This window comes from Phalaenopsis equestris, unplaced genomic scaffold, assembly GCF_001263595.1.
Source record: "Phalaenopsis equestris unplaced genomic scaffold, ASM126359v1 Scaffold000540, whole genome shotgun sequence".
Lineage (NCBI taxonomy): Eukaryota > Viridiplantae > Streptophyta > Magnoliopsida > Asparagales > Orchidaceae > Phalaenopsis > Phalaenopsis equestris.
Genome location: NW_018164980.1, coordinates 1740975 through 1768113, shown reverse-complemented (window position 1 = coordinate 1768113; position 27139 = coordinate 1740975). Strand labels below are relative to the sequence as shown.

At 32.6% G+C, this 27139-nt stretch overlaps 1 protein-coding gene across 3 annotated transcripts in view; it reads left to right on the top strand.

The window, feature by feature from the left end:
• The first annotated feature begins 8077 nt into the window (after positions 1 to 8077).
• LOC110029019 overlaps positions 8078 to 27139 on the top strand; it is a 19693-nt gene continuing 631 nt past the window's right edge. Inside the window, exons 1-6 of one of the 3 annotated variants that reach the window (XM_020731126.1) lie at positions 8078 to 8468; positions 22667 to 22672; positions 25631 to 25721; positions 25877 to 26037; positions 26394 to 26421; positions 26528 to 26636. In XM_020731126.1, coding sequence (XP_020586785.1) covers positions 8211 to 8468; positions 22667 to 22672; positions 25631 to 25721; positions 25877 to 26037; positions 26394 to 26421; positions 26528 to 26636 — 653 coding nt within the window. In that variant the 5' untranslated portion in view covers positions 8078 to 8210. The remainder of the gene's footprint in view (positions 8469 to 22666; positions 22673 to 25630; positions 25722 to 25876; positions 26038 to 26393; positions 26422 to 26527; positions 26637 to 27139) is intronic. The other 2 variants (XM_020731127.1, XM_020731128.1) reach the window with 2 other exon arrangements.

Genomic DNA, 27139 nt, shown 5'->3' with positions numbered 1-27139 from the left:
AAAGGCACCGGCAAACGGGACCGTGAAATGACCCAAGCAGCAAGGACAAAAGAGGTCTTCAGATTCGTGCAATTATGGCGGGGTGAGTTGGACCGCAGAAAATCCCCCACCTGTGCTGACTGAAAAATGCTAATAGGATTTTAACATTACTTAGAAAAAAAAACTTATGTAAAATGATCCCACTTTTTTTTTTTTTAATGCAATGCAAAAAAAATAAATCCTGTGAATGAATTTATAATAATAATGAGAGCCGACAACAGGCGTCTTTTTTCTTTCTTTTTTTTGCTTTGGCATATCTGCTCCGTCCAATTATTGCATGTACGGTCCTGATTCCTAGAGTTTAGATGTGCATTTGAATTATTGTATTTGAATTATGTGATAAGTTTATTCTCTCATTTTTTTTTCTTTAAACGTGCATTTGAATTATTGTATTTAGAAAATATAAAAAATTATGCAGATATGTATATATGATGTAAGAAAATAAATCATTTTATTTACGAGTATAAAGAGAGTTCGCTATCATCATTTATATATGACAAAAGAAAATAACTGTTAAGGACACGCTTAACACAAAAATTGACGGTCATATTACAATCATGAGGCCTATAAGAAAAAACAAACTTGTTTATAGTTCAACAAAAAGGCTAGTTCCGGTGCAATAAGCGATTGTCGATGCCACATCTTCTGTGTCATAAAGGAATGAAGCCCATCCATTACATTTGAGTTATCCCCTTCAATAATAATTTATTTAAATTCAAACATCCAAGGTCGGCGTCGAGGGGAGGAAGCTGGGAAGATGAACGAACCAGCCCCGAGGATTTGTTATCATCCTAGTGCCCTCGAAATGAGTAAAAAATGAGTCTTGGTAAAGGCCACAATAACTGTCGCAGCAATGATGGAGGGAGTGTCACACATTAGAGCACGAGTCTTAGCGTAACGAGCACGCTAAGAGTGATGAATTGTGTAGCAGAAACATCCAGGTCGGTCTGTAAAGTCCTTTCGGGTAGAATTAAGGCCCTCGATAGCTTCAGCAAAGGTATTATAGTTAGAAAGAGAAAATCCCCAAGAGCACAAACTATCTTTAACCCTGCACAATAATAAATAATTAGAAATAAGATTGTTATGGTTCTCCACACTGTGACAACCCAAGGACATGCAGTATCAATCACAAGGCCCCTCCTGGCGAGCCAAATACGAGTAGAAATAGTGTCATGGAGAAAACGTCGTCAAAAGAAGCGCTCTCACAAATGAAGTTGAAGCTTGTGAAGCCCCATCAATTGCAACCTGGCATTAGGAAATCTAGTCTCATAGGCTAAGAACATGATCGAACCGACCCCGAGGATTGGCCAGCATCCTTGTGCCCCTGAAATGGGCAAAATTGTGTCTAAGTAATGGGCTCAAGAACTGTCGCAGAAATAATGGAGGGAGTTTCATGCATTAGATCGCGAGTCTTAGCATTACGAGTACGCTAAGAATGATGAATTGTGTAGCAGAAACATCTGGCTTGGGCCATAAAGTCCTTTCAAATAAAACTAAGACCCTCGATTGCTTCGACAAAGGTATTATAGTCAGGAAGAGAAAATCCCCAAGAGCACAAACTATCTTTAACCCTACACAACAATAAATAATTAGAAATAAGATGGTCACGGTTCTCCACACTCGGACAGCCCCAACGACATGGGGCATCAATCGTAAGGCCCCTCTTAGAAAAACAAATACGGGCATGAATGACATCATGAAGTTGAAGCTTGCAGAGCCACATCTATTGCCACCCGGCATGAGGAAATGTAGCCTCATAGGCTAAAGCAGTTATGGTCTTCCCAGTATGAATTTTTCTTAATTGAATGCAATCCTCATTCATATATTGATGGATTTCAGATTGAGTGATTAGTGCAGTCTTTTCTTGCTGAAACAATTAGGTTTGATACTTGTTTGTCTTCCAAGGCGCTAATATTAGCAGGACAAGGCCAACGGTTGATGGGAGTATCAAAAATCCACACCTGATTTAAAATGCTATGATGTTCCCATTGACAGTGACAGCGCGATGGGTTGTAGATCTCGGAACCCCTCGCAAATGACTTTCCACGAGATTAAAGTGTTGCGGTTAAAACTTTGAGCAGAGAAATCAAGCCTATATTTGCTTGTCTAGCATTTATAAAGAATAGAATTCTTGTACTGTAAAAAATTCCATGCAATGAGAGCCCTTAAAAGTCCTTCCCTCCAAATTTTGGTGAGGTCTGTTTTCTTCTCTATAGCCTGGGATCTAGTCATAGAGTTTTCCTACTAACACTTCTAGAGGACTAGTATTGGGACCCGCATCACTTAAAAATTCAAATCACTTATTGACTCTTTGTAGTCTCACTTGTGTTGTTTCAAATCCTCGATACATAGTTGAGTTAATCGGAACCAACATATTGAAACTCAAGCTGAATTCTTATAAGGACTGGAAATGCCTTAGGAAGACTTTTTGGATTTAGGGGTTTTCAATTTTTGAAACAATATACACATAATTATTCACACATACAAGCACCACAATTAACATCATCTATACTTACATACACATCACCGCTAAATCAGAATTAAAACCAATCAATCACAAACAAAAATTCAAAGAAAATCAAATTTGACTCATTTTTAACATCTATTTGAAACCCTTCGAAATGTGTTGAGAGGCGCACAGTCGAGATAGTCCGGCCAAAATTGGCTCTCGCTTAGGGGGAGGTCGGTCGCTTTTTTGCTTATCAGACGACTATGATCAGATCTACAAATATTATTTGTAATTTCGCGCAAATCATACTTGAATTGGCTTGATCATCAACAAATTTGTCTGGATGACCCGGATGATAAAATAGATCACGTGAGCATGCCTGGAACGTTGATTTTACCTAGGGAGGACATCCACGTCGATATGGTTCTAAAGAGAAGCAAATTGCATACAAATTAGAGCATTTAAACACAAAATAGTAGTAATAAAATAATTTTTTTTAAAGATAAAACTCTTTAAAACCCTAGTTTTCCTCGCTCGCCCTCTCTCCCTTTTTGACCCAAAACCCTTGCTCACCCTCTCTCCCTCTTCGACCTGAAATCCTCGCTCATCATTCCCTATTCTCCCTCTTCGACCTAAAACCCTCGCTCATCATTCCCCCATCTCCCTTGTGGCATCTTGAGGTGACCCCCCTTCCCCTCTGCCCGAAAGAAGGTCCTTCCTCCCCTGCACTCGAAGACCTCGTCTGCTTCACTCCACGTGACCACACGTCGCCTCACCTCCGAGCTTCCTACTTTGGTAAGTCTTCGATCCCTTGGGATCTCATCTCTGATGCCCTCGCTCAGCTAAATCTATCTCTTCTTCCACACTCGACGGTGACAATGCCTTAGTTCCTCCCACCCATCACCCTTTCTTCCCAAAACATTCGTCTATTTTACTCTGGGAACGGAACGAAGACTCCCCAACCCTCAATTAAAAAAAAAAAATTGCTCTCTCTTATGATCTTCTCCCATCACTTGATAGGATATCACACCCGCACTTGGCCCAGGATTGGGGTTTCTTAGTAGTTTTTTAGCGCCTACCTTTCAAGATCCTTGGATGAGTCGACTTGGTCGGCCGACACATGTTCAGGTCTCGACCGCTTCTCTTTCTTTACGAAATTTTTCTTCTTTAGAAAGGCATGGATCTGAAAGCCTATCATGCCCAGAAGTTCATTGTTTATCTCATCCTGGCTCGCATCATCTGCCATGAAGGCACTCAGCTATTTAGGGGAAACTAGCAGTAAAAAACAAAATGTCAACCTTATGGTCATGTTTATAAGACCCACCGGGCACGAAATCCAAAGATAATTTAATTATGAAATTATTTTTCTCAATTTTGGTATCACTGATTGTTTAATAGTTTTCATGTTTCTATCGTAGTTGTCACTATCAATAAGTAGAAAAAACTTGCGAGTTGATATGTATGCACCAAAAATGTCAGCACAAATTTCAAAGCAATCAAACAGTCAAGGGTGATGGTTGAACAATTGAAACATCGGGCTAAAGGAGCATGGTCTGGACAAGCCATTTGACTACCAACCACTCGATCAAGTTGGTCGATATGCAATGTCGGTGGATCTAAACGGTGGGCCACACTTACGGTTCCAGTTATCTAAACTCCTTGCAAGGACGTCCAGTCACAATCAGTCGACAACTGCTTTACCTCGGTAGGAGCAATAGTTATGCGGCAGGTCACCTTGGATTGTCGAACTCAAACACGTCGACCAATTGATAGTCGTTGTATTGCACTTAATTTATAAACCAAATCTGATGTTAAATTAGCACATTAAATGCATTAAGGGCAATTTCCATAACCATTATCTTATTTCTGTAAATGTACAAATAGGTCACCATAAATAGAGGGTAGATGATGAAAAAAGGACTTTCCCCCGAAATTCTCTAACTACTCTACTCTCTCTTCTCTCTCTCTCTCTCTCTCTCTCTCTCTCTCTCTCTCTCTCTCTCTCTCTCTCTCTCTCTCTCTCTCTCTCTCTCTCTCTCTCTCTCTCTCTCTCTCTCTCTCTCTCTCTCTTTCTCTTTTTTTCTCTCGGCTCCAACTCTCAGGGCATGTATTTCCAGAACATGTATTTCTGAAGAACAATCTAGGATTCAACAGTGTGACAACTTCATATGAGTATAATTAAAAAGAAATTAGATTTAAATTACCAAAATATTACCCCGTTCAATTTTAAGTTAAAGCATATGCACTTAATTATTATTATTTTTGTTTTGGGTCGTGTATTTATAGATATATTATTTCGATTGGAGTAGACCCAAATAACTCAAAATTAATTTATTTAGTACTCAGGTACAAGTTAAATGGCTTTAGATTAAATTAATCAAGTTAAACAAGTCACATCTAAGTTAATTGGATCATGTTGATTAATAAAAAGATCCATGTAATAAACATATCGAACTAGTTAGGTTCATATTAGACAAGCTCAGATTAAGTTAGGTTCGTTAATTCTTGCTATATAGTAAACGAGTTAGATTCAAGTCAGATATCTTGAGTTGAGTCAACTTCAGACCCGATCCTGGCATAGTAGTGTGAGCGGTATAGTTTGAGGATTATGATATGTATACATTCAGTGCAATGAACTACTTGCTATGGTTAGGCCTCCTCGCTGATTTGAAATGTTATCTCTAATTATGTTTCTCTCTATGTCATTAATTTTAATTTTAAATTTGATAATTCACTTACAATGTATTATCAGGAGATAATTAAAATATCAACTAGTTCTTGTCCCAATTAGGTATTTTGCACGATTAAACATTATGAAATTTAAAAATTTCAATATTTTTAACAATATGATTAACTAGTTAATTAATTTAATAACTTAAATATGAATTTATTAACCGATTTTGATTAACCTTTTTTTGGATGAAGTCTACCTGCTTGGTGGCTCGAACTTATGAATAGCTTGCAGCTTAAACATCGTTCAAGCGATTCATGTTAATGATTTCATTAAGAGTGTGGATGTCATTTTGGGATTTTCGATTAATAGGGTACAGGTCTCATTCAATATTAGTTTATTCAGGCATATGGAAATTAGCTAGGAAGATTAATTATGATTATAATTCTTCTGTTTAATCGATAGATAGTATGATGTCTTTGTCATGGCCGATGTGCAAATGCCAAAAAAAAATGTTGGCGTCTGTTGTCGGCTAACTCTTCATTCAACACAGTGATTTTGATCGGTGACTAAAATTTTAAATAATGAAATCAATCTTGTTTTTATACTAGAATGAATGAAAATAAGAAATACTTTTGTTGACATATGTTGTGTGTTGCTATATTTATAATAGTATTAGTGAAATATTAATATCTTAGTGTTGTGCGAAAATCATACGCTCATGGATAGAAGAAAAAACTGACAGAGAGAATAACATGAAGGGCAAAGCCCAATTGAAATAATTCAATCATGTCGGTGTAGGTTACAAGACTTCAGTGGTTATTGATTAACTGGAAGCAATATTACATAAGTGAGGGTTATTGATGTGACTCTACCAGTGGAGTGATGGAATACATTAGGGAAGTAAAGACGATCCAACTGCCATGAAAGATTACCAACGATAGAGGTCATATTCCATAAATTTTGATGTCAACATCGTCGATAGGGGCGGCCCGACGACTATGGTCTAGCGGTGGCGACAATGATTATTGGACAGCTGAGGTCTAGCGCTGGAGGTGACTCAATGGTGGTGATTAGACAACAGTGGATGGGTGGCAGTGGTGGCCAAATGGTGATGGTATGGTAGCAGCGACAATGGTGGCTAGACAAGTTGGTCCAAAGATAGTGGTCCAACTGTGATGATAATAGTGGTCAGATGGTGACCCGATGATGACAACGACAGTGGTGGCTAAGCAACGTTTGTCATGGCGACACTGACAGTGGTGGTCGGGGAATGGGATTGGTGACGTTGGCCAGATGGTGATGGTTTGATGATGACGAAAACTGTGGTGGTCAAACAACAGTGGTCCGTTGGGGATGATGATGGTGATTTGGCGGTAACGATACCCCGATGACGACGGTTTATCCATGATGATGGTGGTGTCGCGTAATGGTGATCGGATGATGGCAACAATCTAATGACAACTGTCTGCTATTGACCAAATGGTGATGGAGCTGTGACGATGGCCAAATGCCTTCTGTTTAGCGGTGGTGACTGAGCAATGGTGGTCTGACAACAACAGTGGTCAGTCGTGGTAGAGCTTGAGAACCCTCAAGAGCTTAGAGCTCCTTCAACTTTCTCCTCCACGTTCACCCTCTTTCACGAAGAGAGTGGGGGGTCTATTTATGTATTTTGAAAGTTGCATTCTTTGTAAATACTATATGAATCAATACCGCTCCATTTGACGACCCAGAGTGATTCCCATGATCATATATTATTTTTATGAGTATTTGAATGTCTTAATGATGTCTTAATTAAGTGATCTTGTGCTCGCTCAATTCATCTTTTCAAGGTAGTCAAATTGACTATGAACTTTCTTTGAAACTTGTGATCTAAATGTGTATCGAAATTTATGCAAATCAATATGATTTGTTCGGGATGTATCAATGTTCACCTCACGGCTCAACAATTTTATATATGATGTTAAAAGTGAGTATTAAATGCAGGCACCAAACATGCAAAATTAATGCCACCTAACATAGGCGATGTATATTTACAACACTGTTAATTAAAATATATATATATTTCAATCGCCAATAAAATTTTTCAAACATTATTTGTTCATAAAATGGATCGCTCCGACGCATCAAAATGTCAACAATATTTAGTAGGACACTCATGTTATTCGCATTCTACACATAACTGATTCACACTAATGTAGTGTTATGCCACCTGTTGTGTGTTTGGGACTAAAGAGTATTATTGTGTGAGGTTGACTTCATATCTTGGAGCACTACATTATAGCACACTAATGTAGTGTTATATCGAGGGGATTAATTTTTAATCATGTCTATTTTTATTTGATTTTCATTTATTGAGGTGGGGCAGGGGATTCAAATTTGATGATGGCAGTGGCTAGGGGTAGAGTATGTCATATCGGGTCTGAATCGTATGTCAGTGAGCCCAAATTACCACGTGACTCCTTATTATTGGACATCTGATGCAAATTTACATAAGGTGTTTTGATGCAATAATTTCTCTAGGGATAGAATATGTCATATGCGTCAGTTTTGAGGAATGCGAGACAAATAAGACGGCATGAAGCAACGTGGTATAGTTGAAAATTTATGAAGTTTAGGTGATTGGCATGTAGATTGTGAAATTTGGATATTAGATAAATAAATATACAGACCACAAACTTGGTTTTTACAAATCCTACACCTTCTTTCATCCAATTTTCATATTCTAACTTAAATATCAATATTCATGATAAAATCTCAACGCATATTTTTCATTTTTTATGGCAGGCTGAATACATTGACAGTAGTTCCAAAAAATCATCTTGAGGGTTAAGTTATAAATATCAACGTTTTTGTAGATCTGAATGTAATTTTTCCTTCAATACAATGGTTTAATGGTTTAAGTGGCATTTACGTAAATTTCGCATTTGGATTGTTAATTTGTCGCGATCAACATGCAGGCGACAAGGAAGATGACGGAGAAGGATTGATTACGCGATTACTCTTCCATTTCGTTCTTACCTCCTCCCGATCATTTAGGGTTAGGACGCCATGGGGAGTCCTGCGGCGGCCAGGGCGTCTTCCTCTCCGCAACGGAATCAGCAGCGGCTTCCTGGTACGACCGAGCAAGTTAGGGTCAAGCGGGAAACCATTCAAACGGTACTGGATCAGTGCCAGAGAGCGTTGAAACTTCTGGAGGATCCCGACTTGATCGTCGACGCGGAACCTGATGTTAACTTCAGCGTTGAGGGGAAGGAGGAACCGCCGTTATCGTTCTCCACAGCTGATTCTGATGCCGATGCCGATGCCGTAAGGATTTTCTATCGTTGTTTTTTAGTTCTTTAATCCTTATTATAGCAGTTCATGTCATCTTAGGAAAAAACATTATATAGAAGTTTATGTGGGTATATCAGTCAATTGGTAGATTTGGGTTTTCTTTATGTTGGCTGAAGCGGGCGCCATCCATAATCGTAGTTTCTAAAAAAATAGAGTATGGTTTGTGGCAACTAGGCTTTTTAATCACTCATTTGTCGGTTTAGATGTGTTTTTGTGCAATGTTTGATGCGTACTTATCACATCTCAATTGGGAAGTTTCAACCTGAAACTAATAACACTTTTGCAAAAGACCTCAGCTAGACATTAAATTGGTATCATAACTTAAGACAGCTTTTACAAAATCAATTAGTTAAATTGCTAAATGAAGAAACTCAAATATGTGAAGCAATTAATATGATATGAGCACAAATTGAAAATATTGAAACTAAAATTTATTCACATGTCCTATCATAATGGTGAGCTGATTGAATTAAAAAGAAATATTTTTTGGGGGCAGGGAAATGACCATGATAGATACCATACATTATTTAATAATGACGTATATGAAAACCATTGATGGAAAACTTTTGACATGTATGATGAAAAAATAAATAGTCAGATTTGAAGTTTCTATTTTTTGTTGTTGAAAATGATCTTTACATTTTTATTGACTAGCTAATGGATATAGACAATTTCTTTGAACTATAAATTATGTTTAATGAGTTCAGGTGCCGCATCGACATATGCTAAAAGTTTCCTAGTAGGAACTTGAATATTAAATTGTGAATAATAAAATAACTTTTTTTTATGTCATTCATGAATTTAATAAGGTGATTAGTGATTTTGAGGATGCTTTAGTTGACAAATGACAATTCTTTGAATGTTATGTATTGCATATGTTTGGACGAGATGTAATTTTTCAAATCTACTTCTGGCATGAGGAAAACTTTGCAAGCTTTTATTAAAACTATATTTGCATGAATGTAATGTTTTAGTCTGATCTAGATCAAATGAATTTGAACCTATATCACTTCCACATTCATATAAGGTTAACATAGATAAAATTGCTGGTTTTATGTCTCATAGATTTTAATTTCTATTAAGTTGGGTGCATATGCAGAGAGAATTTGGTTTGATATGTTAACTCATGGATATTACTCAAGTTATTCTAGCTAAACATTGGCTATATGATTTAAATGTTACCTTATTTTGTATGGTCTGATACTTATGCTTTCAAGATTAAGTAGACAAGGGTTGATCTAAAGTCTATAAGACATAAAACTAAGGGTCTGTTTGGGGCTGCTCCAGTTTATTCAAAGATAGATGTGAAACTGCTGGAAAATAATTTGATGTTCAAAAAACTGTAACATTTATTACAAATTTTTTTTTTTGAAAAGTTAGACCGCAGCTAAAAAGCTATCAGCTCACTTAGTCAGGACTGACGGAAAAACGCAAATTTTAGTGGCAGTTTTTTGAAAAAAATGTCAAAACGTAATTTACCCAAACAACAAAACTACGGTATGGTGACACACCACCACCGCACTGCCGCCCTAAACGAACATAATAGTCTCAATAAAGTGTAAATGTTCTTACATATAACTTGCATTTTACAAATAATAGGCATGAAGGTATTATATCTTCCTTGATATCTATTAAATTAAATGATGTTATGTTTGAGATTGTGATTTTATGTGATGTTTTCAAACAATAGTTAACTATTTTGTGAGATTTTTATCTTCATTAACGTTCTAATGACTATCACTTAGGGATATAAGATGCTATTGATTTATTTTCAGCATTTTTAATGCCTAGTTTTTCTCACTAGAGGATAAATTTAACTAATTATGTTGAGCTTAATAAACATTTATTATTTGCCTAAAAAATGATTATTAAATAAAGCACCGGCCAATATATTATTGATTTATTTTTTCGTGTTGACCACACATATTTTGAATATTTAAATAATCAAACACGGCATCGAAAGTAATAGACTATCTCGAAAGATAGAAATATCACTTCACGATTGATTCAATTATTCAAATAAAGAATTTATTCAATATTTAATAGGTCTGCGTTTTAAACCAATAAATTTTTCCCCTACCTAGCTCGAAGGCTAGGTTAGATAGAGTATAGATTAATTTGAGTTACTAACTTTCTATAAGGGCAATCTTTTACAGTTAATTACATTTTAAGAGACAAAATCTCTTAAGAAAAGTCTCAATTAAATTGAGATTAAGTCTTCAAGAATTTCAAACTTTAATTTTCTTGATTATTTATTTGGAATTTTCAAACGGGAAAAATCAATATGGAACAGTTCTTCTTGGGACCCAAATGAGAAAAGATAGGAAGTATTTGTATACTGAGAAACTTAGTGACATTCCATATATTATGCTGTTCGATTTTATTGATTTTAAAATGGAAGTGATTTTATGTTTAAGTTGATACTTTATTAAAAATTTTAAGAGTTATATTTATGATATCTGATCGTATGAAAACCTCGGAGGTGAGTGAGAACTTGTACGTAACTAAACAAAGAATCTCGACCCTAAGCCTAAACATGAGATCTACTAAACAAGTAAAATCTTTAAACCAAGTCTAAATAAAAATACAACAAACAGAGATTTATAGCTCAATCCCACAAAGGACTTGAGCAAGCCCTACTCTACTGTACTAACGTCCCTGCATGGATAGGGCTGTCAGCTAAACCCACCTAGTTTCATAAAATCATATATGATCGGTCTCATGGAATGCATGATATGATAGACTGTTGTTTATTAGAAGAAATTAGATCTTACAACTTGATTATAAAATCAAGATGCCTATTATATGACCCATATGCAAATGTTCTAAGACTAATGACAAATATCTTTATTTAAAATTTCAAATTTATAATTTTTTATGCTCACCACATTCATTTTTTTTAGTTAATTATTAGTGTCGAGTGGGAAAATATGATGTGTATGAGTATGCAATCCTTGATGATTCATGTATAAAAATTAATTTTATAGGACAATTAAATATACGAAGACATGCTCACTCTATAAGATGGTGATTCTTAAAAGACAAATAAACCCATTTTCGTGCAATGAAAGTGAGTCTAAAGCTAATGAATATAATCAATATGTAATGCATATGCCTAAGGGTGATTTTCTATTCCTAAATCGTAAGATTCCTAGGTATTTTTATTTTTTCATTTTAGTATTTATAAGACTTGATGTCTTTAAGATGTGAATGCAATGTATTATTTAATTTTATTATTTTGATCGAGTTTTCATTTTGAAGAATTATATTTTAAGTTGCATAAGTTGGGGCTAAAAAAAATAGTCCTTAAAGGGCATTCAAAACAATCTAGGCTAAAGCCAAACATACCGTCAACAAATGAAGAATTATATTTTTATTTTATGTGATATTTATCTTGATAAACTTTCTTCTTATTATCACTTAGGGATATATAAGATGCTGTTGATTTTATTTTCAAGATTGTTATTGCCTAATTTTTCTCACTTTAAGATAAATCTAACTAATTATGTTGATCCTAAGAGACGTTTATGATTTTCCTAAAAAAGAATTATTAAATAGAGCACTATTCTATATATGGTTGGTTTATTTTTTGGTATCCACCGCACAATTTTTTAATATTTAATTTATTCAATTAATCAAACACGACATTAAAAATAATATACTATATCGGAATATAGAAATACTATTTTATGATGGATTCAATTATTCAAATAAAATAATTATTCAATATTTGATGACTCTACGTTTTAAACTAACAAATCTTTCCCATACTTAGCTTGAGGGCTAGGCTAAGTAGAATTTAAATTAATCTAGGTTACTAACTTCCTATAAGGGCAAACTCCTGTAGTTAATTACATCTTAAGTGGCAAATTCTCTTAAGAAAAATCTTGATTAAGCTAAGGTTAAGTCTTCAAGAATTTTAAAGTTTAGTTTTCAAGATTGTTTATTTAGAATTTTCAAATGGGAAAAATCAATATATAACAATTCATATCGGAACCCAAAAAAGAAATGGTAGGAAATGTTCTGATACTGAGAAGTTCATTAACATTTCGACTATCCTACTGTATGACTTTATTGTTTTGAAATTGAAGAAATTTTATGTTTAAACTAACATTTCATTAGAAAGTTTCGAACTTATATCTATGAGATATTTGATCCTAAGAAAACTTAGGAGATGAGTGAGAACTTGTATCATAACTAAACAAACAACCTCATAATCTTAAGCCTAAAGATGATGTCTACTGAGCAAGTAAAACCTCAGAACAGAGTCTTAAGATAAATACAACAAGTTTTTATAGCATGATCCCACAAAGGACCCGAGTAAGCATAACTCTACTGGTCTTAAAATACTGTCTAGATAGGGCCACAAGCTATACACGCATAGCATCGTAAAATCATGCATGACTGGTCTCATAAAATGCATGATATGATAGACTTGTTTATTAGAAGAAAGCAGGTCTTATAACTTGATTATAACATCAAGATTTCTATTATATGTTTGGTCTACAAATGTTCTAAAACTAATGAAAAATATATTTATTTATATTCAAATTTATAAATTTTATGCTCGCCAAACTTTTTATTTTATTTAGTTAATTCTTAGTGTTGAGTGAGAAAACATGATGTGTATGGGTATATAATCTTTGATAATGCATGTATAAAAGATTAATTTTATATGTCAAGTCGGTATACAAAGACACTCACTTTATAAGATGATGATCCTCAAAGGACAAATCATCTTTTTTTTGTGTAATGAGAGAGGATCTGAAGACAAGAAATATAATCAATATGTAATGCATATATTGCCTAAGAGTGATCTTTCGTGTCTATTCTTAAATCGAGGAATTACTATTTATTTTTATTTTGTCATTTTATTTTTCTATATTTCATGATGTTTCTAAGGTGTGAATGCAAAATTTTATTTAATTTTGTTATTTTGGTTAATAGGTTTGATTTTGAAGAATTATGTTCTTAGCTGTTTAAGTTGTTATAGCAAAATTAGTCCTTAAAGAGCCTATTGAACAATTCATACTAAAATCAAACATACCGCCAACAACTCTAGAAAAATAGGTGAAGTCTAAGCAGGCACAAAATTAAAAAAAAAAAAAAACACACACACACACACACAAACAACAATATTAAAATATATTATTTTATAGAAAGATAATAGGGTAACAAGTCCTAGACCTAAAATAGACTTATTTGTCAACTAGATTATATAAACATCCTTGCTCATATTTTGATATTTTGAGTCTCATCCTTGTTATTGTTGTTCATCATTTGGACAGTTCATATATCCATAGCTGACCAATTCGGACAAACCCCTAACTCTATGACAGACCCAACAGAAAAAGTAAACTTATATTTACTGTAACAACCTAAGTTTACGGCAAAATATAGTTAACATATCCTATGCTTACAATAGCATATGCAAAATAGAGTTACAAATAATAACATATAAATAAAAAGTGCACAAAGCATAACACGAAGAAGATATTAACTAATCGATTTAATGTCCAAATCTATCCAAAAAACCTGCCCAAATTTAATATGTCTAACGGACAAACATAACAAACATAATAAAAAAAAGCAATTCATAGAATTACAATTATCTGTATGTCAGCTATTAATAACCTTAAGGCCAAATTAATAAGGGTTCCTTAAAAGTATAAGCGGTCTATGACTTAACTTTTTACTTGATCATTTGAGTTAATTTTGAGTAGGCTTCGGCGATAATTTTATTTTTTTTATAGGGATTATGACTGCCTTGTATAGGTTTTAGAAACACGCTAGTACGAGTCATTACACATATACCACGTTATTCTAAATTTTCACATATGTAATACATAACTTTAAGGTTTACATTCATGCTATCCAAATTGTATATTATATAGAAGCAAATACAGTCATTTTTTTTAATTTTAAATAATGAAATATATCTTTCAACAAAGTAACATGTACATATTTGGAGAACCCTGGAGGGAATTTTATTCCGCACAAGAAAAACAATACAAACTATGGCTGGAGGCTCCCACTACACTCAAAAATACAACTCACTCAAATAAAACCCTATAGGACCCTCCACCAACTACGTACAACTCAAGAAAAAAACTCCAAAAGAAACACCAAATACTAAGCTCTGACATATGATAATCCAAGCATATCACCACTGAGAAACTTTGTAAGATCTTCACCAAAGTGATTGCGGACACAAACATTATTTCTTAAAGCACCGAGTTTAGCAAGGAAACCAATCGGTTTATTTGCCTTTCTATAATTGAAAGACCATATAATATTAAACCATGTCAAAATATTCGTAATCTTCCTCCACAGAATTTTAGTATACCATAAAGGTGTAGTTAGCCCGGGACGAACTTGAAAAGATTGCAAAGAGTCCATTACGATGCTTATATATATATATATATACGAGCCCCCACCCACTCTATATATATAATTCTGGTTTGAATTTTATATAATTTTTTTTAAAGTTGTTTTATTTTTTTTTAATTTGTTTTAATTTTATTTTAAATTTATATTGATTGGTTTATTTTTTTATTTAAATTTAATTTACTTTGGAATTTGGATTAATAATATTTCAAGTTTATTTTATCTATTATATTAATTTCATATTTTAATTTAATTAAACCTTGATTTATATTGATTAAAATAGTTGTAATTTTAATTAAGACTTTATTTAGGTTATTCAAAACTTAATTTTTTCATTATTTGTGTTTAATTACAAATTTGTTAAAGATTTATTTTTGTTTGTGTTTTGTGAGAAGTTTAGTTAGGATTACATGATTTGATTTTGTAATTTTTTTATTTAAAGGTTATTTTCTTTATTGATTTTCGTTTGAATTTAAAATTTCTTGGTTTTCATTTGTGTTTAGTTCTGAACTTAAGCCAATTTTTATTTCAATCAATTAATTTCTTTCATTTTAATATCATTTTAAATTCAACCATGGTTTGAGACGAACTCTAAACATATTTGAGTTCATCTTGAACCAAATGCGTGAGTAAAGAGGAAATAATAGGCCTGATTGAATGGGTCCCCTGGGGTCAAAAGATACTTAAGTCATAAAGTAAAGTCTTTAAGCTCAATTGGTCACCTAAAGACATGTCATAAAATCTGTAGGAGCACTCAACTTTGATTTAATTACTTGAATTCAATCAACTCAAAACACCAAAATGTGAAGTCTTAAAATTAAGTATTTTCAAGTCAAAGGGAGTGAAGATTCTAATTTTGGCTCTCACCCATTCACTAGTCCTCTAGAGTTGCCTCTAAGGAAAACTTAAGGCTAGATCCTAAAATCTAAACAAATATTTGGGAAGAGAGGAAGATCTCATCAAAAGTAAGGTTAACATATATCATACCAGATTTGCTTACATTAAAAAGATTGATGTTAGTGCATATGTGTGGTTTTTAGATTCATTAATAGAATTACCATTAAATATAGATTTTTTATATCTTATTTATATGATATGTTATGTATGCTGAATGGTGTTTACTTTTTTAGATGTGGCCTTTTTTACATTTGATTTGAGGAGTGAATATCATCAAATGAGAATGAGAAAAGGTGCTTTCTACTAGACAAAAGATTGATTATAGGAGTGGTTAGTACTGCTTTTTGGATTGACCAATATAAATTGTACTTGAGGATAATGAATCATATTTTTCAATTTTATTAGAAATATTTTTTTGTTTACTATTATGATATTTAACTATAGTAAGATCTGAGATGACCGTTTGGTGCATCTTAGGAGAATATTTAAGGTTTTGCAAGATGAAAAATCATATTTGAACTTAGAGAAATATCGCTTTGTGATATCATCTTTTGAATATATGATTTGTTATTTATGGCGATCGATTGGTTATTGATTATGATAAGGTTAAAACAAAAAAACAAATACTGATTGACCAAAACACCTGAATGTACATGACATTTAAAACAAAAAAAAAAAAACAAATAGATGGCTCATTAAATTTTTAGTTTTGTTATAGCTCGAAGTATCAATATTTAAAAAAATGAGTTTAAATAGAATACTTTTGCTAATTGTGGCTTTATTTAGTTCAAGGAAAGAAATAGAAATGTACAAATGCTTAAATTACGTGATTTTAATAAGGTGCTTGGGGTTTCTTGTAACACATATTGTGCAGGATTGGAGGTATGTGCAGGATTGGAGGAATATTAAGCCTTGAGTGTTTTTTTTTTCCCTTCCAAATGCTTAAATTACGTGATTTTAATAAGGTGCTTGGGGTTTCTTGTAACACATATTGTGCAGGATTGGAGGAATATTAAGCCTTGAGTGTTTTTTTTCCCTTCCATTGTGAGAATTGGTTATGGTACATAGAACCTGATAGGGATTGTATACTATTGTGCAAGCACTTTATTATTATGGTCATAATTTGTTGCCTAAAAGTTTATAATTTATTTTGGCCATTAAGTTTTGAAATGTGTGAGTTCTCAGAAGAAGTTAAGACATGGATACGCCAAATAGGCTGAGCTTTATAGGAATAGTTTTTTTTTTTAAATGTTTTGCTAGAATTAAGTATAAACTAGTTGATGCTTTAAGTAAATTCATCTTCATCATGCATTTAATACTAGTTAAAGTGATTGATTTTGATCTTTTGAAGAAGGCATTTATCACTTGTAAAGCCTTAAATAGATTTGTCAGCCGCTAAATATGGGGTTGGTTGTTTTGAAAATATGATATAATTTAATATATATATATAATTTTGAAAAATAGCATTTTAATTCAAAAAAAATAAGAGGCTAAACCGATCTCATATACTTAATAGTTTAAATAAACGAGCACAACACCGCAATCGATGCATCTATTCCAAGGAATGGATACATTATTTAATAGTGAGACTTGATTAAATAGACTATAGAATCTATGACATCTGTTCTGATTTGCGAAACTGTTCATGTTGACCGACAAATTTTTCTATTTAATATAAAAGACTAAATAGGGTATATATTAAGTTGGGTTCTAAAGTTCCCTATAGAGACAAAACCTTATAGTTAATTACATCTTAAGTGATCAAAACCACTTAAGAATACTCTTGATTCAGATCAGTGATTTTGCGTTCAAGATTTTCTAAGTTTAAATTTTCAAGATTGGACATTAGAAATTCAAAAGGAAATGGATCAAAAGTGGAACAATTATTTTTAGAAATCCAAAGAAATGAAAGATAGGAGATGTTACTGATCCGAGAGGAACCCAGTAACTTTTCAAGCTATCCTATTTGTTTAGTTTTAACTTTGAAAAGATGTTATTTGATGTTTCATTCTGCCAATTTTATTTACTCAAAGCTTACACTTGTATGACACAGTCATACAAATAGCCTGGAAGATAGGTGTGTTTATGTCGTAACGAATGATAACCTCAGAGCCTAAGTTGAGTTAGGATTTTTCCGAAAAAAATAAAAATTTATAATAGCCACCGCACCTAGCTTATCAGCAGATTATTTTTAATCAGCTTATTAGCAGATTATTCAATAAGTTGCAGTTGCCCTAAACAGACTCTCAGTCTAAACGAGTTGTTAAGCTCATTTAAACTGAGGAGATCTCGTTAGCAACCGTGGGTTACATTATCCGAAAGACTCCCATAAATTCAAGACGACATATAATTAATTTTTTTTTTTATTTTGTTGTTGTATTTTGAAAATGTTGTTTAATTTTGAAAATAGATTTGTAATTTTTTAATTTTGAAAAGTTTTGCAATCGAGGTAAATAAATGCATAAATGTTGTAAAGTAAATAAATAAAATTGCAGTGCATAAAATATAAATGCATACCTGTCATTTTATCGCTGATCCCGCTGAAATGCTAGCATCATAAAACATAATATATTTGCAGGAAATAAATAAATTACAGAGAAGTAAATAGAAGCATTCGGTACAAAAATGTCAAAAAATGAGTCGTAGCAAAACCCGAGTAAAAAAGAAAACCCATATTCACATATGGAAGACCAAAACTGGGTGTAGACATGGGTAAAGGTGGGGGCTCAGAGCTGAATTGTGTGCTTCTCGACCTTAAGTAAGAGCTACCAACCCAATCATCTATGGAGGGCAGTCCTAACCTCGATCCAAGTAATTAATCGTGGACCTTTATAAATTTTCATTTGAATTTAATTTTCATGCATACACAATTTTATCATGCAAAAGAGACTTTTGTTTAAAATATTTTGTAGAATGGTGCAGTCCACAGGCTGATCAATCTAATCGAGTTAGGACTACAGACAACTTAAGAATATCGGGGGCAATCATCTTCTCAAGAGTCATCGAATAGTATCATCGGTTTTTATCTTCTCCTTTTATTAAAGATCCTTGAGGTAATAGATACTACTCTAAAATCTCATATCGTATCTCACATTTTAACCCACATTAGCATTATCGTCATTGCCTTAGCCACACCCTAGCCACCTAGACCTCAGACTTACACAAGTCTGATGATTCATATGTGGCACAAACAAATATCCCCATTCACTCACAAGGGTTTAAATACCTTAGGGAAGACTTAAACCCTTGAGCATTGGGTCATAAATGTAAGATAAGTAGTTTGGGGTATTTATATTGATTTGTGAATTATCGGACCCCGAATCATATCTTGGTTTACCTTAAGGAATTTATTTGTTATGTTATGTTTGATTATTGTGTTGTGAGGATGAGTTCTTTTAATAAATCATGATTGATAGGCTGGAATGTCATATTGAATGTCTTATATAATGTCTAAAATCTTATAAAGGAGTTCAACAAATTTAATTTTATATTTTTCTGATTTTTATTTTATTTATTATAATTATTTTAGTGAATAATTATAAATACATTGAAAAATGGTTTTAAGTATTCAAAAGATACTTTTGAGTCTTTAAAAATTCAGTGAAGCATTTTAAGTTACTGTCTTTGATAAAAAAAAAAAACTGGTGACATTTTGAGATATTTTGTATTTTTTTGATTTTTTGATTATTTTAATTATTTTTAAATGCTCAAAAGTGAAATTATTATTTTAATTAAAATTTTATTTTTTCTAAGTGTCCATGACCTCAGAGAACTCATAAGGTCAAATTTTATATATTTTTTATTTATATTTTAATTATTATAATTAATTTAGGCCAAAATTATTAATATTATTGGAAAATATACATAGGCATTTAAAACCCATTTTTTGACTTAAAAAAAAAATCTTTTTTTTACTTTTAAAATTTTATGGCAGTGTTTTAAAGTAGTTTTCTTTAATCAGGATAGTTTTTGTGATTTTTTTAGATATATTTATATTTTTGATTTTTTTAATTATTTTTTTAATACTTAAAAATACAATTTCTATTTTTTATTTAATTTTATTTTTTCTTGGTCCGTTTCTGTTTTTTATGGGTATTTTTATTTTATTTTTATGATTTTTTTACACCAAAATATGTATTTTTAAAGTTTATCTAATTATTTAAATCAAAAATACCATATTGCTCTACTTATCCACGTGACACCCTTTTAAGACTCAAATCTTAATGTCACATACATAACACATAAAATTTTTATTTTTCACATATTCATATTTAAAATATCACATAAATAAATTGCTGAAAATTTTAATTCCACATATAATTATATATATAATTTCTAAAATCAATTTTCACACACAACATTTTTATAAATCTTAAGTTTGGATGGCTAACATGTAAATATATGGGGACTAAGTATCTTGATTTTGTATGTCTCTGATATTTAACGAGTAAACACAATATTCAAATAGCTATTATTTAACTATTTAGCGTTAAACATGTAAATATGCATGTAAATATTAAAGCATAGACACTAGGCATGTGAACATGTAAGAATTAAGCGACATGCATGTAGTTATTCGAACTTACGCATTAAACATGTAAATCTATAAGAATCGAGTGAAATACATGTAAACATTAAAGTTTAAAAATTAGGCATGTATATACGTAAAATTAAGTGACGTGCATGTAATTATCCAAATTTGGGCAGTATGCATAGAAATATAAAAAGTTAATTTGTGTGTGTAAATACATGAGAATAGGGTGGCAGAAATGTAAAGTCTCTTTTCCACCCTTTTCTTTTAATTTTTGACTTGCAAGCGCATATGAATTAATGGTATTCATGTAAATATTAATGTTTGAATTTTAAGTATACAAGCACAAGTAAATAAAAGCTACCGTGCATGAAGATACATAAAATAACAAAATATGCGTGAAAATATGAATACAGGTGGTTGCAGCGGGTTCGACTAGCGATTGGAGCTGACAACTTCGACCTTCGCCAGCCAGGAGGGGCTCCGACGGACGGGAGGAATCCGGCGGGCCGGCAAGGAGGGGAGCTCGGTGGCAAGCTTCGCGAGATAGCAAGGAGAGGCTGCGTTCGCGAGGTAGAGAAGAAAGAAAAGAAAATAAAATAAAATAAATGGAGGCTGGGGTGTGTACTTCACGGGTAGAAAAAAGAATTGAGTGTGGGGAAGTTGCTTGGTTGGTTCTTAGAGAAGAGGAGGGAGTGCTCTTATGTAGGAGAGGAAGAGAGAGAGAGAGAGAGGAAGAGAGAGGTTATTTTAATTAATTTATTTATTTTGTTTAGGCAGGCATGAGAGAGAGAGGCATGAGTGGATAAGTCCATGCGTGACTTTAATATTATTATAATATATATAGGGAGAGAGAGGCATGAGGGGATAAGTCCATTTAGAGAACTTGTGCTTAAGTGGTTTATAATGCAAATTGATTATATATATATATTAATAATAATATTATTATTCCCGTGTTTTTTCGCCTGAACACGTCTTCGATATAAAATAAATGCTCCCTAGGTGAAATCGATATTCTGGACACGCTTGCGCGATCCGTTTCGTCATCTGGGGTCGTTCAGACAACATCGTCGATGATCGGGTAAAAAATGCTTCAAATTTAATTTTTGTAAAGTTTTGGTTTTGGGTCTATTGTTTTAGTAATTAATTTTAATTTTGATTAATTATGAGACAAATAAAGATGTGGGTGATGTGAATTTTGACATTTATGCATGTCGTCCGAATTGTGATTTTCGTGCGCGAATGTACGAAAGTCGTAATGGGTGTTCCTAAGGCTTTTAAACCCTATGGGAACTTATCCTCGAATTCTCACAAGTTGGTCATAACCTTCCAAGTGTTGAAGGTTTATGACCAGTCACAAAGGGTCTCCAAGAGAGCTAAGAAACGGTTTGAATTACTATGTAGTCAAAGGAAAAGTCCTATGGCTAGATCTTAAGCATTAAGAGAAAAGAAAGACCTCATCAAAAATGAGGTCAACCAGATTTACTAGGACTTAGATAATAATTATATGTTAAAAGATGATTATTCATTCAAAGATGCTTATCTTTGCCTTGATTCATCTTTGAGGGACTTTTTTGGTTAAAGAATTATTTATTCGAGTTGTTTTGGATATTCTGGGAGAGTTAAAATGATTACTATTCGCCTAATTTGAAAAAGTTGTGATACACATGGTTTTAGCGTAATTTTTTTTTAATTGCTAAGGGTAAGAGAGACATAACACAAGGCTATATACACATTTTTTAACTCTATATCAGCTGTTTGAGGTCTTTATTATGGTTGTACTAAATTTTCTATAAACTTTCATAAAAGATGATGTCTATTTATGTGGAAATGTCACTTTGAAAATATAACATGTTTCATATCATATCATAAAACTATTGATATATCTCACATTGTTGCATTATATTTTAATGAGTTGTTTAAATTAGATAACTATATGAAATAATTATTTATGATTTAACTAAAATTCATAATTTTTTTTTAAAAAACTCTTTGAAAAATATAGGAACATAATTTTAATTATTTATTGTGCACAAATCCATGGATAAATTGAGATAATTAATAGAATGACTATATATTTGGGTGAGATTTGATATTACTTATGACTGAGTTTTAACCTAAAAAATATATAGATATTGTTAATTTCTCAACGGAGTCTAGGCCTAATGCATTTGCACAATCATGCATTCGCATGAGGTATTTGTAAAGAAGTAGCTACTAAGTATGAAAAGGTAAAATTTTCCATGAATGTTAACAAGAGGTTTGTAGATTTTAAAACCCGTGATAAAGTAACCATGCATTTAAATTCAAAAATGTTTTTCTTCTGAACCTTTAAGAAATTTCATGCGAGAAAGATGATGCCTTTTTAAAATTTTACAACACATTATGACGAGCACCTATAAATTTGACATTTCGTGAAATCTTAACATAAATGTTGATTTGAATACTTTTAATTTGACCTTATTTCATGAACCTATTACAATTATTTTATATTTTCATCTCCTTCTTGTGAATCTCCTTGTGAATTTACATTCAACTCTCTGCCTAAAAAGACTATATAATTTGTTTCAAAAGCTATTTTGGATGATGAGATAGTGTTCATGACTAATGATGGATTTCAGATATATTTTCTACATTGATGTGATAAACCTGTTTATCAAAACTCATGAATTACTTTGCAGGAAGAGCGAATTTTATTTCCTAGTTTGCTAGACAATGTAAAATAAATTTGTTCCATTGAGAGATGTGCATGTTCATACCTTTGAGAATTGTAAAACAACTTAATATTTTGCGCAAGTTGAGCCAGTTTCCGTTGCATTTTGCAATTTCATCTTGGTTAATAAACATGCTATTAGCATGTTCTATGAGAACTTGTTTTGCCTTATGCTTTGCTCGGCAGCTCGGTTCAGTCTGCTTTGTTGGGCAAGTTTTTGGATTATCATTGTTTAATTTAGTTTAGGTGGTTCACTCGTGCTTATAGCTAAAACCCACCACAAGAGTTTTTGTAATTATTGTGCTTGTTTTTTCATGTTTTTTCACCACAAATTTCATGATCTGGTATTGCAACTCGCTATGGAATGGGTCAATTATGTAATTCTCATGATGTTCTTTTTCCGTGCCATTAATAGGCTTTAATTCTATTTTGCTGATAGTGCGAACCCTGAATTTGAGTTGTGTTTATCTTTCCATCTTGTACGTTTGTTGCTATTCATATTTCATGTTCATCCTGCTAATCCCACTTAGTGGGATAAAGGGTTGTTGTTGTATATTTCTTGGTCATCCATTCCAATGGATGTGATAATTATGATGTGATAAGTATAGTGGAATTTGAGTTGGAAAAACTCAGGGGCTGTGCTGGGAGAAATATAGGATTAGAAAATACTTGAGGGGGTAAGGACACTACTGCTTTTTATTACAATTTTGATTTTGTGTATATTTAAGTTGTGTGATTTCCTTTGAACAAGTCGTAAATATCACTGCTTAATTCCATAAAAAGTCACACGCTTATTACCAACATGATGGTAAAATTTTCTTCATTTTGGTCAACTCTACTTTTTCTTAATTTCTTCGAAACAGTTCACTATTATCTTGTTAGAGTCGTTAATTTTGCTCAGATTTGATATAAGTGGAATTTTAGTTATTGTGAATATTCAATTGCTCGTGGTTTTAATTTCCCATTGGTTTCTTCTAATTTAATTGGTTATGGCATCATCATTTTGGTTCTAATTCTATTTATTTTCAATCTGCAGCTAAAGAAAACATTTTTATAGTGGTTTTTGATATGTAATTCTTTTTTTTTTATCCACACCGATTGTATCAGTCTCAAAATAACCTACCGGGATATGCTGGCGACTGATACTTTAATTAGATTATAGATTGTAGCAGTTTTTCTCTGCAGTCTTCCTGATGAGTTGGAAGGAAGATTGCTGTCAGATTGGATTTTGTTTTCATTAAACAGGGAGGGTGAAAACCATGGAATGCCTGAACCCAAGTGAATTTAAATATTCAAGTTACAAAAGCGAAAAGGAATAATTTTAATCAGAAATGTGCAACTTCAAATGTTGCAGTCAACCAAGACCTTTGGTCTCACAATTGGCGTTTTCATGATGAAACTTTGATGAATGGCCATTCGTGAACTTGACCTGATCAACAACACTGTAGCTTGCAGTGGCTAATTTGCTCTCGTCAATGCTACTTCGATGAGAGCTAAATAGTTACCGTCTTTTTTATCAAATATTTAGTTATCATCCATGATTTTGTGATGAGCTAGTGTTGAAATTTGTAGTCTATGGATAATTCTGCTGGATGCTGTTTTAGGAAACTTCTTAAGTTATTGCTGCCATGTAACTTTGTTGTTAAGCCATATCTTATTGCCTGAAGGCTTCAGGCTGTGACTCAAGTTGTAAAGCTCAAGTTGAAGATAGTGACTTTAAGGAAATGGAAGCAGAGTATGAATGATGATGGGGATACGATAAATAGCATCAATGATTGTATTATCCTATAGATGCTACAAACTTAAATAGTTTAATTGTATTTTTTAAACATAATGTGTGTCAGAAATAGTCAGAATGTTTTTTTTAATTTGAATTATATTGAAACTTGGAATTTATTATTTTATTCAACTTATTTTATGATGATATTTATTACTTTTCATATGTTTTTCTCTTAATTAAGATAATGGAGGATAAGCTTAAAAGCTAGAAGCGGAATTCAATAAAAACTAACATAGAAATGCAGAGATCTTCGGGCAATCTTCAAGCAGGTTTATTTATGGCTGCTCAAACGATGTGCCTTATATATATGAAAGAAAAAGAGAGAAGTGCCAAAATAGTTTCCTAATCACTTGCAAGGGTTTAGTCTCCGAATCTGTGAAAATGCCAATTTAGTCCTCATTTTCATTTAATATGGGCTGAAATAGATGGTCCCTGTGAAGAAATATTTCAGTTCCAATTTAGAGAGTCTAGGTAGAGACTCTAGGACTAAAGTGAGGGATTATTTTGATTCTTAACACCATAAAAAAATGATAATTATTTGTTTTTTTAGCCCTTTTTGCTCATATGAGCACATATGGTGGTGTCTATGCCTTGTGCTTTGGCAAGCCATCACCATTCGAATACCTCGAAGGTATTATGATGTATTTGGCAAGCATGTGTAACTATGCCCTTATAATTTTTGGGTATATGAAGATGGGTTTGAAGAACCAGCTACTTGATTATACTTTACATAAATAATAGTAACAACGATGATATCATTTTTAAACAGCTGATAATTCTGCTCGATGGTATTTGGCTAGATTGTACTTACACAGCTTCTTCTGCAGCTATGTGAAATGGTTAAATCTAGAGTTGAATCGCAGAGCTTCCTCGAAAAGCTCGGGAGCACACATATTTCAGTTTCTCAGAGTGATTCCGGTATGAAAATACTGTAACTCTTTTTAACCTGCAATTTTGTTATGAAATCAGAAGTTGAATAACTGATTCTTTTGTTTGTCACTTAATGTACTTATTTAGTATTTCATTGAATTATTTTTTGTTTATAATGAATGATAATTACTATGATACCACAGCGTGGGAAATGGTTGGTACAGCAGATTTATGGGAGAAAAAACAATTTGGTGCAGAAAACGAAAATGACAACGATGGTTTTGTTCTTGTTAACCAGGAAGATATAGTGGAGGGGATCGTAAGTTTCATGGCTGCATACCTACTCTCACTTAAAGAAGCCAAAGTATGTCATGTTCTTCTTTTGCCTCTATAATGCTTGTTTAATTTAGGAACGAGTAAAGTGTCAAAAAAGTAGAGTTTATAAAATTATCAACCTAGTCCCACGCATCTTCAATATGGGCTATTTTTTTTAACCCCTATTAATAGAACATGGGAACTAAATTAACACTTTATATAAACTCTGAGATTAAAATGACCCCCGACATAATTATAAGGGACCATTTTGACACTTTTCTTATTCAGGAACACAACTGACTTAAAAAAATTTGAGTAGAAAAAAAAAATCTTGTTTAATTTTAAATTTGCTGTTGTACTATATTAACATGATATCTTATAAGTGTTACTTTATTTTTTTGGTAGGATTTAGCTCCTAACCAACTTCAAAAAGGTTAGTTTTTTATATGTTTCAGCTATCCTATTGTCTGATTTTAATTCCATGCAATGAGGTTACAGAAACTCTGACGCAATGCATTTATGTTATGTGGCTTATTCAGCACTGAGGAAGACGTTCTCCGTCAAGAAGGAGAAAAGCAAGCTTATGAAGGCATGGGAAGGGAGCCAAGTCATTTATAATGTTACATCGTGGGGTGCCACTGCGGTTGGGTAAGCTGTTCCCTCATTGCCTTGAAACAGATTATAGATTAAACCTAGCTTTTATATAGGTAAATGTTAAGTGGCCCATTGAGATCATTTTCATTTTTTATTTTTTTATTTTTTTTTTCTTTGGTTTTATTTATGTTTTGATTTTAAATAAAACTTGTTTGTGTTTAGGGGTGTAAACGAGCCGAACACAAGCGAGCTTAGACTCAGCTCATTGTACGGCTCATTTATATTTCCAATTCAAAAAGTGTGTTCGTGTTCGACTCATTTGCTTTACGAGTCAAACACAAGCCGTTCACTTACAAAGAGTCGTTTTGACAAGTCATAAGATGTTAACGATTGGGGAAATATTTAAAACATCATTTGAATCTAATTTAATAACTTTTATTCTATTTTATTCATTAGTACTTTTAATTGATTTTAAATCTATGTAGCCTTGTTGTCAATTAATTTTTTTTAAAATACTACTCATCATCAAAGATATAGATATATATATATATATATAT